At 38.6% G+C, this 13,348-nt stretch overlaps 3 protein-coding genes across 4 annotated transcripts; 1 reads left to right on the top strand and 2 right to left on the bottom strand.

Moving 5' to 3' along the window:
* Positions 1-483: 483 nt before the first annotated feature.
* On the top strand, positions 484-1,661 carry arl14 (ADP-ribosylation factor-like 14). Its single transcript, XM_031281137.2, has one exon. The coding sequence runs from the start codon at positions 539-541 to the stop codon at positions 1,106-1,108; it is 570 nt and encodes a 189-aa protein (XP_031136997.1). The 5' UTR covers positions 484-538; the 3' UTR covers positions 1,109-1,661.
* Positions 1,662-4,080: 2,419 nt separating this feature from the next.
* LOC116037338 (zona pellucida sperm-binding protein 3-like) lies at positions 4,081-7,196 on the bottom strand. 2 transcript variants are annotated; one of them, XM_031281205.2, is made up of 8 exons: positions 6,680-7,196; positions 6,407-6,522; positions 6,169-6,272; positions 5,819-5,996; positions 5,563-5,680; positions 5,312-5,400; positions 4,834-5,105; positions 4,081-4,461 (listed from the first exon to the last, which is right to left on the bottom strand). In XM_031281205.2, exons 1-8 carry the CDS (start codon positions 7,088-7,090, stop codon positions 4,337-4,339), a joined length of 1,413 nt encoding a protein of 470 aa, XP_031137065.1. In that variant the 5' UTR covers positions 7,091-7,196; the 3' UTR covers positions 4,081-4,336. The 2 variants fall into 2 exon arrangements, with proteins under 2 accessions (XP_031137065.1, XP_031137066.1); XM_031281206.2 differs by having other exon boundaries at positions 5,312-5,397.
* Positions 7,197-9,667: 2,471 nt separating this feature from the next.
* LOC116037408 (interleukin-12 subunit alpha-like) lies at positions 9,668-12,852 on the bottom strand. Its single transcript, XM_031281300.2, has 7 exons — positions 12,834-12,852; positions 12,585-12,730; positions 12,400-12,486; positions 11,933-11,974; positions 10,882-11,001; positions 10,307-10,351; positions 9,668-10,062 (listed from the first exon to the last, which is right to left on the bottom strand). Exons 1-7 carry the CDS (start codon positions 12,850-12,852, stop codon positions 9,931-9,933), a joined length of 591 nt encoding a protein of 196 aa, XP_031137160.1. The 3' UTR covers positions 9,668-9,930.
* Between the last annotated feature and the right edge of the window lie 496 nt (positions 12,853-13,348).

The raw sequence follows: 13,348 nt of genomic DNA, 5'->3' as shown, positions 1-13,348 counted from the left end.
CTTGTGTTGTAATGCCTGAACTGTGTCAGAATGTAAATTCAGGCAAATTATTGTATGCAGTGTATCAAATGCACTGTGCAACATGGGCTTACATAAAAAAATAAAATGAAAAAATGTCTCCCCTACCTTTATTCTTTCTGATTCAGAAGCATACTAGAGTGGGTTTTATTCACAGAAATATTTACAGCAGGTATAGCAATGGATGTATGATTATCCTTTTTAATGTGATTTTGGACTGTGAACTTAGGTAGCAGAATGTATTTCAGTAAAATAATTTGGGATAACGTTGTGTAATCTATTAGCACATTGTAATTGCATAACATGCTGAACAATATTGTTTTTACAGATGCAATAAGTTTGCATAACTTTACAGCGTATATTAACAAGGGATATCCTCTGGTTGGTACAAACTTTGCTCCCTGGTGTGGCACCTTATCGGTGAGCCGTGAGTTACAGTCAGCATGGAGCTAACGGCTTATCTATTAAACTCCGGGCAACGCACTAAGCAAACACTACGTCAAAAGATACTGTAAGTGAAATGTGTGTCTATCCCATGTCTTTATATGTGCACGTCGCCATGGGACTGCGAGGATCTAAACAACCAGAAGCCCACGTTCTCCTCCTGGGCCTGGACAACGCTGGGAAATCGACTCTCCTCTACAAACTGAAACACAACGCGTGCGTCAGCACCGTGCCTACCATCGGCTTCAACGTGGAAATGTTTGAGGCGAGAAAGAACAGGAAGAACATCTCCTTAACCGTGTGGGATGTCGGTGGCCAGGGAAAGATGCGCGAGCACTGGACGAGTTTCTACCAGGACGCGGAAGCTGTGGTGTTTGTTGTGGACAGCTCGAGCAGGGGGCGCCTGGAGGAAGCGCGGCGGGAGCTGGAGAACACACTGAGGAGTGAGCAGCTGCGGGGCCGTCCGCTGGTTCTTCTCGCCAACAAACAGGACGTGAACGGCGCTCTGACTGTCACTGAAATCAAGGACACGTTTAACCTGAAAAAGATTTGCTCTGATCGGGATTGGTTCGTGCAGCCTTGTTCCGCATCGACAGGATTTGGAGTTGAAGAGGCCTTCAGACGAGTGGTCCAGATGGTCAAATAAAACATAATAAAACATGTAGCCTACTGTATATGAAATGTGTTCTTTTCAAACCACTGACAATATGACGAATTGTTGTTGTTTTTTTAAATAAGTTCGTAGATCTAAATTGCTTTATATCAATTCAATTAAAGAGATCAGACCTTTTGGTTAAGTCTATAGGCCTACATTTCTTTAATGCGCATGGAGGCCCACAGTGTACAGGGACTACAGAATCTTGCAAGCTACTTACGTTAGAGTGAGTGAAGATATTAGGCTACGTCTTGTGACACTATTATGGATACCACAGGAAACACAAGATACCATGACGTCTATTGCTGTGCATTAAAAAACCACAGACATACTCGTTAATGTAGAAATGATGTTAGCGGTGTGCTGCATCTTCTTTCAATTATTAAACAGAATTCAATTGCCTCACTAAGCCACGGGAATTTACATTATTACGTTAAACTCTTGGATGCATAGAGGGAGGCATCTCACTGACGCAGGATCAGCAAGATAAGTAACAAAGACAAGTGCACGTAGAGTTTGGTGATATAGAGGCTGCTGCAGTTGTGAAAAACCCATTTGGCTGACCTTCTGATGATGTAATAAATTTAATTTTTTACAATTATCAATCTAGTTGGTATGGTAAGTTGTTAATACATGTTAATTTCAAGATAATTCGTGAGGAATTAAAGAGCCATAAAGAAAAAGCAAGTGTCCAAAAGGGACGACATGGCAACCCCAAAGTTGTTCTAATTAATGGTTATTACTGATTTATAAACCATAGCTATAGATTAGTTATTCATATTTCCAAATCTATTAATAAAGCGTGCCTTATTCAAAAATATAACTAACCTTGAGCACTCGCTGATACATTCCTCGGAACAAATGGAGCAATAAGCGATAAAATGGCTAGTTTGTCATACGCTTCTTGCACAGAGACACAATATTGAGGCTGCTGCAGGGGAAATAGCAGACAACGTCCTGGGCAGTTTGGTTTTGTGTTTCTGAAATGTCCATTATAATTAGGCTATATGAAACACAATCTCAAACGTCGAAACTATAGTGCCATATAGTAAAACCCTAATTCATCCAACGGACGTCCTTCTAGCTTGTCCCATGTTGAACTCCGGCCGCCCTCTGCTCCCATCCCGCACTGTTTCTTCATATGTCGGCAGGCGTTTGCATTCATCGTATGAGGGCAGTTGAGCAGCAGGAGCTGGGTCCATTAAGCTGTCCGGTGTGCTGCTCTCCATAAGCGGCTCCTGTGACGTGGTAACGGTTGGGTGTCCGTTGTTTGGCGGGGTGAGCTGCCTGGATCTGGAACACAACATTCGCTGGACAAAGTATCCCACAGCGAATAGAAGCAGCATAATAAGCACCCCAGAAAGTTTCCGGGTGACCATGGCGATGTTGTAGTATGTCTTGTCCACGAACTGCTTGCAACAGGTGACAGCAGTGGTGTTGTTTCCCTGTGCGCAGCAGACCTGGTCATCCCGACAAAGGTCCTGTCCACATTTTCGGATGGAATAAACTACTGTGCGAACAAGAAAGCAAACTGTGAACACCGCCAGTGCTTGGCATTTGTAGAAAAGCATCGTTGTGTTCAAAAGTGAGAAATGATCCAGTGAGCCTCGACGGTGAAGCTTGGGAAACAGGGTGCAGGCGAGACGATTCACTTAATACGGCTGAAAGATGCTATGGCTGAAACGCTGACGCAGAGCCATCATTAACCACAAATACTGAAAAGGAAAGAAGGGACACGAATAATCTAAAACAATATGTCCAAATGTTCACTCGTTGAATAGTCAACACTCAGTATTCACCAAAGTACAATTGGGGCTGCAGACAGCTGAATGCCTCTCTGCAACATGTGAATATGCTAATAAGCTTGACATTAACTCCTAAGTGTATTTCAGTGTGCCATTGATTTATGATGCACTTAGCGGGTATATTGATGCCGTCCAGCAAATCGCAAACACAGTCTTCCATACAATGACTTATTCATTGGATATCAAGGTAAACAGGCGCCCAGGACATCGACCAGTCGTGTCGAGAGCACCAAGAAAAGAGCCTAAAGATGATTCGTTAAGGTGGGAGGGGACATTAAAACAAGCGGCGTGCAGAAGCCAATGTTGATGTTTCAGGACCAGGGACAGCGCTCAACACGCCCACTAAGGGAAACAATGAGGGGCGCTGTCCGAGGTGCTGACACCACTAAACCCAAATATAAATGTTCTGGATGGCAAAGAGCACGAAGAATTTCCATTTGCAATATTAATACGTGTGTACATTAAGGGGTCAAGTCAGGTCTTTCCTTAAAAGGGTGCAATGGTTTGGTAGACGTCCATTTAGGCTGATTAGAAGATATGATGCTGTAAGTACAAAGCGATGCCCCTGGCAACAAGGATGTTTGCTACTGCTACAAGCACAGCAGTCACACTAACCAGTAATAAGCATTTATCAGAAAATTATTCTTGTACAAAATAACTTACAAATGTTAATTGACCAAACGTGTTCAAAAAAAAAAAAAAATCATACAATTTACTGGATGTGGCAGGCTAAGCCAACATTTTATGTTGCAGCATATCCCCTGACAATGAGTAATCAATAAAGTGACAACGTGATGAGTAGGCTGTGGGTTGTAATGGAGGGAAGTGCTCCCTAATAGCATGTCTGCTTTGCAAAACAGCCGTAATTATGTTAGATGAATTTTACAGTGGATGGCAAAAGGAAGCATTGTGTATTGTGTGCATTTGTGTTAAAATACACACAACAAACAATGCATCTTTTTGACATCCACTTCTGCTGCTCGGGTCCAATGACTGAGAGCTTAAAACCCAATGCTAATTAAATTGTTTGCTGAAGGCACATCTAGTTCTTGGGAAATAACTACAGGATGCTGGGTTTGTAAAGATCAGATATCAAACAGACAATTGTAATGCTTATGTGTTGTGTAGCAGGTGAAACGAAAATAAGCCAAACTATTTTTTATCCAATATTTATTGGAGAGAAAAAAAAGGGTTTGTACAGAAAATACAAAACAGTAACCAAGTAGTTGGAAATGTGTATGCACTTTCACTTTGCAGAGGGTTGAGAGTGAAGTTCACACAGGTAAAACCTTTTTTCAGGTGAGATGGTATTTCGAATCACAAGATTAACCTCTGCATGCACAGGGGTTGTGTCAAAAATGTTTGTCCTGTACAAGGCAGCAATAATACGTTTTTTTTTTTTCCATCCTCAGCCTCAGAGTGAGCTAGAGTCTCTGGTGGTCCTGGTCTTTGGTAAAAGTACGGTTTTAGAATCTGATGGTCTTGTGTCAATTTTGCTGGGTGCCAGGACAGTAATGGGTCCCAGCTGGATAGTTCGCTCTGTAAAACAAAACGTTCAAAAATGTCAAATGGTCTCTTTTAGCTGCACTAAATGTTAAATGAATTTGACCACATTATCGAAAATAATTCAAGAATTCAACCTTCGATAAAATAAATAAAAAAAAAAAAATCTATTGTGTTATCAATACATACTGTATACAAGCCTTTTAAATCAATGAAACTATCATTTAGATGGAGGACATGTCAGTTAAAAAAAAAAAAAAATGAAATTTTAGTGGTTAGAAAAATTGGGCCTTTAAAACTTGTTAAAATGTAAGACATGTCCATGAAGTCTAAACTGCACAGTTTAATGTTATGTTACACACACAAAAAAAAAAAAAATTAAGTAAATGTATAATTTCTTCTACTCACCTGCTTTGTACTCCACCCCCCTCTTCATCGCTCCAGCAGAGGATTGCCGAGGTTTGCTGTGTTGGCTCTGGTGCATACTTGGATGAAAACGGTAATAATTGGCTGGGTGTTGTTCAGGTCTGTTCTGGACAGAACTCTGCTGTGAAGTCTTGGAGGGCCATGCTTTGGTGCTGATGGTAGTTTTAGGGCGTTCTGTGGGCAGAGGCTGAGCAACCCGATGGGAGACATTGCAGCTTCTACATGCCTGGTCGTTCCCGTCAACTGAGCGCCATCTGGATAAGGAGGACATTTTCAAAAATTAAGGGAACTCGCTTCTGTGAAATAAGTGAGATCAGTCATTGCAACTCATAGCATGTTTTATACATGGGAGAACATTTTCAGATGAAATGGCATTTACGGTAAGAGGTACAACTTCACTCCTTATTTTCTGATAAAACTCACTGTAGGGAGAACTGACCATGCATCATTAGTGTAATACCTGTTCTCAATCATAGAGCAGGCCCTGTTTTGAGAGCTGACAGTTAACTTGGCTGGAACAGCCTTCACGTAGCAGGTTATGTAGACCTGCTAAGAGACAGAGACAGAGAGAGGTGTGAAAAACGACCAAGCTCCTCTGGTCTCATGTATATCGAACAGAATAATTAACTAATGCAAGTCTTGCACTGTTTTTCTATTTAAAAACGGGTTAATATTCCAAAGTGCATGCCAATGAAAAGTAAATTAACCAACCTGATTGCTTGGCTCCTGGTAGAACCTGAAGGCCTCCAACTGAAACCTCAGCTCGTGCTCTTCAATTCGTGGTAGGAAATGGGAGTTGGAGTTTGTAAGGTAAGCATCGGCAAGACATCTGTTAGGACAGCGAATGACGACAAATGTTAGGAATGCAGTTGCATTAACTTAAAAAGAAATCACAAAAAGTAGACTGAATTTTAACTATACAAACAAATCTTGCTGGTGTGTTTTAAGATTTGGTTGTGCAGCTCACCCGTGATTTTCAATAAGGTCATATCTTAATGTAGTCTCTGCATCGGGAGTTGCTGTGGCAACACAGTGGTCAACATAAACTCGCAGGGGCACGTGGTTGCCAGTGATGGCAGAAACTTGAAAATAAATGGGGTCACCCAGAAAGAAAGAATAAGATCCCCTCGCAAACTGCCAATCTTCTGTGAAGATACAAATAACAAATCCAAACATTCAAGAACTAATTCTAAAATGTGGTTGTACTACAGGCATCTTTTAAGAGAAGCATTAATCATGAAAACTGTTGTATAACACAATTCAGAAGATGCATGAGAATAGAAAAAAAATGCCCGATCAATGATATCCTTTTTATACCAGTCATGATTAGCAGAATGAAGTCTATGTGATCCTCTACAGATACCCTGGAGACAGAAGGAACCCAGGTGGGATGCAGGGAAATACCATCTACACCATTCCTCCTGAAACATTTCAAAAATAATTATTAGCACTGTTTAAATGTCCAAGAAGTCCGAATGCAACAATAAATCATATAAAAACGTATTAAAGTAGCTGGTTCCCAACAGTACAAACTGTCAAAATATACAGGACTTACTTTTCATAATGACATGCAACTGGAATAGTTGCTCCATCCAGTCTAAGCAAACCACCAGATGAAGGTTCAGGTGAGTAGACCAGAACGTTAGAATAGATAATCTTGTCTTTTGTCGACTGCAAAGAACAATGTAGTATTTCAGAATGTATGAATCTACGCAGCAATATAACAATACAACAAGGCTATACTTAATCCTAAACACAGTCACTGACTGAACACCGACTTTCCACAAGCTCACCTGAGCTGCATCCCATAAAAACATAGAATGCTTACGGAGAGTTTAGTTCCACAGTCCCTCCGGTGGGCCTGGATGGTGAATTCCGCCTCACCTGATGGGACTGCTCCGCAAGCACTCCCTTCACTCAGTGAGCCTGAGCCCAGGCGCAGATGTCTGCCGTCCACCTGGAGGCCCGTATCAAACATGTCAGCCTGCACCACAACCCGCATCGAGTCCGGGTGGCAGATCACCACGACAGACCGAGGCCGCAAACTGAGCCCCACGCGTTGCTGCTGTTGGACCGCGGTCAGCTGAGGCTTCATGTTACCGTGAGTCCTGCCCGGCATGGAGAAGTCGGTTTGTTCGGCGCGGCTGGAGGGTTTGCTGTACAAAAAGTGTGGAAGTGTGGAAACCAAGGTAAGGACGATAATCCAACAAGAATTGGTTCTTTGAAGGTTGCTGTCCATTCTTGGCTTTGGACAGTTTTGGAAGTTGCGGACGTGTCCTGGGACTTGTGAAAAATATCACCACAGCTGTAAGCCACCTTTGGTAATTTAAACTCCCCATACACACCTTGGAGCAGGGTTGGACTGATTATACCCGTTTCACTGCGCATGTCTGTTTGTCATTAGTTGATGAAAGTCTTCAGTATTGTTTATTAGTCTGTAATTAATTAAAACTATTAGATAACAACTTGTATGTATGCTACGCACTTAGGTAGCATGGTCCTTTGGCTAAGCAAAGCTATAGGCTATGCTGTGAGCTAATATTCCACTAGGAGGCACTACAACTACACATGTATCATTAGTTCCATCGACACGGTTTGAATAAATAGAACTGAATTAAATGAAGTAAATCATTTCAGCTGTATAATGTTTTCTCTTTAAGAACATGTTTCCAGTTTAGAAGTTTGTCTGTTTTTGCTTTGAGATTTGTCCTATTACATAAAAAAGTACAAATAGGAGAACGGTATTGATACATTTTGTAATGTTAACAGCCTGAAAGTTTAAAGACATGACATACAGAAGCACGTTTCTTTGGAAAAAAAGACCACTGGTTAATATTCTCCTACAAAGATGCTGAATTAAGTATTAGTCAGAGATAAGACATCCAATTACAGAGATCTTTGTAGAAACCATGCCAATATAACATAAGTAGCATATCAGGTTTCTGTTCATGTACATGCTTTTAAGAAGGTTAGTGCATTAATAATACAGCAGTGTACACAACATTTCAATATTTTTGTTATACCACCTTTTTGTTGTTTTGTAAATGCAGGGAATAGTATCCCCCTCGAAATAGCAATTTTCCCTTTTGTGTCCCCCCACTTCTGAAACCAAACCTACACCTTTGTGTGTAGGGCTGCAACTAACCAGTATTTTCATAGTCGATTAATCTGTCGATTATTTTCTCCAATAATCAATTAATAGTTTGATCTATCAAATGTCAGAAAATGGTGATAAATGTCGATCAGTGTTTCCCAAAGCCCAATATGCGTCTTCAAATGTCTTGTTTTGTCCACAACTCAAAGATATTCAGTTTACTGTCATAGAGGAGTGAAGAAACCAGAAAATGTTCACATTTAAGAAGCTGGAATCAGAGAATTTTTGCTTTTTTTTCATTAAGTTACTTTAACTGATTAATCGAAAATAGTTGGCAATTAATCCTTGCAGCTTTATTTGTGTGTACTGTACAAAGATAGGCAGCCTATATGGGTTCCTTGCTGGTCATTCAGTATTTTTATACATATTTTGTATTCTTATGAATGGAGTATCAATAACTTTAACACATCTTTCTGCTTGTGTGGTGGGCTTTGTGAAATGGGAGAAGTATGATAAGTGTTAGCCCTGTACGGTGCCACGTACAGTATGTTGTATTATTATCATCACATATGGGCCTATTCACATATCCTGCTCTTTCTGTCTCTCCTGTGTCATTCTCTGATCCCCTTTTCAGTAAATTGTCTCTGTCTCACATGTTTTCTGTGGCAAGAACGTCATAGGTCTCTCTCAACCCCAGCAGCCACAAACCTCAGGTGTGCCACTTCCACCGAACACAGAACGGATTGAATTGGAATAAAAAAAAAAAATGATATTTCAGTTTCAGTGAGGTTTTGATGAATAACAGGCATGGTGTTTACCTGCCCTTTCAAAACATCATATCCCAAAGTAAAGTGCCCAACAGTGCCAACTGAAACACAAAAACAGTTCACTTAGTGGAATGATGAAAAGATCACAGAGTCTTCAGCTGACTAAGAAAGCTATATGTGGACATTCCACTGTTGATACTGTGTGTTCAACAGAGTGATACAGACTGACTATCTGCTGTGTATAGACTCCAGATCTAATCTTGACCTAACTCTGATTCCATTTCAAATATTAGTTTGTTATTATATATAAAAAAAAAAAAACCTAAGCCAGACAATGGATATGTTTTGACTGACTTTCACATCCTTCTGAATAAAAATATGTTTGTCTAACATTATGGTCACCTGATAGTAAGTTGATTATTAACATTGGACTTTCCAAATGAAGTGTGACCAAACGCTACATTCTGTTACGTTAATTCTCACAAAGCTCAGCTGCTGGGACTGAGGTGGTTACAGGAAAATATAGTCCATCATAAAGCAAACTCAAATCTTCCTGTAAATCACATACAGTATATTGTTTGTTTTGTGGCTGCATTTGGATCAACCAACTGTAGCTGTAGCTGAAAGAAGGAAAGCCTACTGATAATGTGATTAATACTAGCTATGACTGTGAAGTGTCCATTGTCTTTATCAAGGAGAATATTACTAAAATAATTGTCACAGTAATACATTTTCTGGAATTAAAGTGAAAAAGTCAACAACAGTAAATACATGAATGATGAATCAGCAGGATTTATGCAGGAAGAATATTTATTTGGTGATTCTTGGAATCAAGTGAGAGACACATAAACAATAAATAGTTGAAAATAAATAGTCCAAATATCATTAATAAATAAATAGCATATAGTCTGTAAATACACTTTATAAAAAAAGTACTTTAACACACCATCCTGATGTCAAATATAAGTTACATGACTACGTAAAAGTATAAACATGTACTCTTAAAAAAGTACTTTAAGACACCATCTTGATGTCAAATATAAGTTATAAGACTATGCAAAAGTATAAATATGTACTGTTAAAAAGCCATAAAGTAGACTCAAGTGTTTTGTAGAGAATGTGAATGTAACGTGTACTGTTACTGTAGTTTATGTCATTAATATGTAAAGTGGTTCTGCATAGCTTTCCGAAACCACTGATCTGTTAGAGCTTGATGGCTCAGTTAGCGTCTTCACCAGATTTCATGTATCCAATGCCTCTGTTGATTGTTATGCTGCGGAGCTGGAAGCCCTTCAGCACTTTGCAGAGCTTCAGTCTTTCATCGTAGGTGCTAAGACGGTCTGCAGCAGCCTTAAAGAAACATAGAGCAATTATGAAATGGTTTATTACAATTCGAATATGACTGTTCTTCCAAAAGAAGTTTAGTAACACTCTTTGATTCCTTGTAATAAGAAAAATATATATTTATTTTTAAATAACATAACAAGGGATACTTTTATAGCGCTGTGTGCAGAGGTACCTGAGTCAGTTAGAAGAAATAAGACACAACTTTATCTTAAATCATGGTTATGGCATGCATTAAGAGATCTCTTACCTCTGCTAAGGCCAAGTCTGTCAGCAGAGACCATTTAAAGCACTTCTGTTGGGAGCAAATGATTCACTTTTAATATTGTTGACACGAACAATTGACCAATTCAGTGTTGCATGTGTGGCAGCTGATTATCTCTTACCAGAAACCTCCCTTTTTACCCTCCTTAAAACATTTTTACATGAATTATATAAACGTATTGAATGTAAAAAAGATGACAGGGCCTGTAGTAGGTGATTTGGCCCAACAGTCAGTGTTAATGGTAATTGTTACATTTCATTCTGTAAAAACTCTGAACAAATCCTTTCTCATCTGTCATAATTGGTATCATAAATTGTTACACTGTTTTCCTTCCTTGAGATCTGTGTGAACCTACCATGAATCAATCAATCCTTCCTTCCTCTTTCTTATCTACTGTATCTACTCTCATGTCATCAAAGTGAATGGAGAAATCGTTAGCCGGTTAGATGATAGGATACGAACCACAAAACTATCGTGGTCGGATTGTTTTTTTTAAGTTATTGTATTGGTGCCTGTTCTATGGTGCTGAATAACTGTCGGTGTTGTGTAAAATGAGTTACCTCCATGAGCTCTCTGAGCGACAGTACAGTTGGAGCAAGCAAACCGTCAGGGTCCGGCTGAGCAGATAGAAATGTGTAGTAGTGATGCAGATCCTCCGCAATGTTTGTCAGGCACGAGTCCTGGATGGAAAAACCGCAAAGACAATCGTCAAGACAATAATATACATAGCGTATATACACTCATTCATTCTACAATCTACTGCAGTTTTATAGAACAGCCCTGACGTAACATCGATCTTTACGAAGCTCATAATGTTCAGGTTTTAGAAATATGTCAATTAAATATGTATTGTTGATGTCATTGTACATTATATTGAGAGGTGTTTCTACTTTGTTTTTTTATTTACATACAGAATATTTGAAACATCTCTAAATATAACAAAAAGGATAATGATGATAATATCTTGCAGTCCTGTACAACACCATCACTAACTATGACCTCAATGCTAAAATATACTTTGATTGACACCTCTATGACAGTGTCAACAAAAACTGAACATTATAGGTAGGGGTGCACGATTCAGAAAATGTCACGATTCGATATCGATTTTCAGGCTCAAGATTCGATTCAAAATCGATTTTCGATTCAAAAACGATTCTTGGGTTAAAAAAAAACGATTCACAGTATGTAAATGTAGTTACTTTTCCCATGTGATTGCAGTAGACATACAATTTATTTATTTTTTTTACTAAAAAAATATGAATCGATTTTTGGAATTCTATGAATCGATTTTGAATTGGTAGAGCTTGAATCGCGATTCGAATGTGAATCAATTTTTTTGCACACCCCTAATTATAGGCATCGTATATAGTAAATTAAATGCATTAGATTGTAGAGGTGTACCTTATAAAATGGACACTGAGTATATAAACTCGCTGTAGATGACGTGTCAAATGTTGTTTCTTCCTACTTATACAGTATTTAACGTGTACATTTGAGAGTCTGACTAAAATATATTTCTCTTTAAAGATACATAAAAGTAGAAAAATAAAAGCGTAAAAAAAGTATTCCTACTTTATTTATTTGTCACAAAGACAGGGCACAACTTACCTGGTCAAATTCTGACTTGGTGATTCCTGAGCATATTGATCCCTGTGGGACAACAGTTCAATTTTCAGTAATACAGAGGCATAGCTAAGAACTATCAAAAGTTCAATAGAATGCAGTTGTATGAGCTGTAAGCAGTATTATAAAGTACTTGAATTTGCAATACTCGAGTAAAAGTGCAGGTATCTAACCAGAAAATGACTTTGGTAGAAGTTAAAGTCCTCTTTTAGAATATCACCTGAGTAAAAGTCTTAAAGCATCTGATATTTACTGTACTTTAGTATCAAAAGTAATTTTCTGATATTAAATGTACTTATTTATTAGAGGTAAAAGTATGTGCAGGTATAGTTGTTATTTTGCTTTGAACAATAATTCCTTCTTTTTATTTCAGAATATTTTGCCATGTCTCAAATTTCAAATACATACATAAAAATCCAATTAACAAAAAAAATTGAATTTCCATCATTTACCTTTGGTGCACACACAGATGGGGTGTTAGTCTTCATGTTCAGCTCCACACTCTGCTCTGGACAGTCGATTGCACTGAACAGGGTTATCTAGCACATGGAAAGAGAATGTTTTGAACTATAAATGAAAGACACATTAAATATAATGGTGTATAAATCAATCTTCATTTCGTTTTGTAGGCCTATACCTGTGTGAGTGCATGAGTGACGTTCTTTAGAAGCGTCTGTGCGTGTATAACACAGGAGTCTGTCAGCGGCTCTTTACTCATCACTGGCACAGACTGGCTGACCTGAGCACAGGTTAGCACGAGGAGCAGCAGTGCAGGAGTGAAGTCTGAGAAGAAAGAGAAAAAATATAGATCTCGTAGTAAATCTTCCGTTTCAACTACTTTGTTGCAAAAAGAAAATAGTGTTCAGTTAGGGTACATTATACTCACAGTGCTTGATGAGGGGCATCTTGAAAAAGACTTCAGATTCTTTGGTGTAACTGATTGAACTCGGACATCCTTAAGTGTTTTATACCCATTGATACAGGAATTTCCCTCACCGTTTAGCAATGTGTTCACACCAAACTGTAAATTGAAAGTGCACAGTTACGGTTTTGTAATTTTTCCCATATATCGCCAAATGCTTTGGTGAAACTGGAATTAACACAAACACTGATGAGTAATGAAGCATCATACTGGTAAACTGTTCATTGTTGACATTTCCAAAGAGTGAAGAGTGAAAGCATTATTTTATCTGTTATCTATGTGAAATCCTGCACAGTAAAATTTAAAACAGTGTTAACTCAATAACTCAAACCAGAATGTCATGTCATGTCATGTTATCCATATATGTATAACATTTTGGCTTTGACTGAAAAATATACTTGACTGATGTACTTATTGTTTTATTTCAACAGGTTTATTTGACATCAATGTTACATTTATAATTTATAATTTTCAAACAA

This window comes from Sander lucioperca, chromosome 9 (genome assembly GCF_008315115.2).
Source record: "Sander lucioperca isolate FBNREF2018 chromosome 9, SLUC_FBN_1.2, whole genome shotgun sequence".
Classification (NCBI taxonomy): domain Eukaryota; kingdom Metazoa; phylum Chordata; class Actinopteri; order Perciformes; family Percidae; genus Sander; species Sander lucioperca.
This window is presented reverse-complemented; position numbering and strand designations above follow the sequence as displayed.

Excerpts from the sequence above, each read along its gene's own strand:
- LOC116037408 (XM_031281300.2), bottom strand. Across the intron at positions 11,975-12,399 it reads CATCTGTGTGTGCACCAAAG|GGATCAATATGCTCAGGAAT; the intron begins GTAAATGATGGA and ends GTTGTCCCACAG. Across the intron at positions 10,352-10,881 it reads CGCTCAGAGAGCTCATGGAG|AAGTGCTTTAAATGGTCTCT; the intron begins GTAACTCATTTT and ends TGCTCCCAACAG.
- arl14 (XM_031281137.2), top strand. The coding sequence starts at position 539 with ATGTGTGTCTATCCCATGTCTTTATATGTGCACGTCGCCATGGGACTG.
- LOC116037338 (XM_031281205.2), bottom strand. The coding sequence starts at position 7,090 with ATGGACAGCAACCTTCAAAGAACCAATTCTTGTTGGATTATCGTCCTT. Across the intron at positions 6,523-6,679 it reads ACTGTGGAACTAAACTCTCC|TCGACAAAAGACAAGATTAT; the intron begins GTAAGCATTCTA and ends TGTTCTTTGCAG. Across the intron at positions 5,997-6,168 it reads CATTCTGCTAATCATGACTG|AAGATTGGCAGTTTGCGAGG; the intron begins GTATAAAAAGGA and ends GTATCTTCACAG.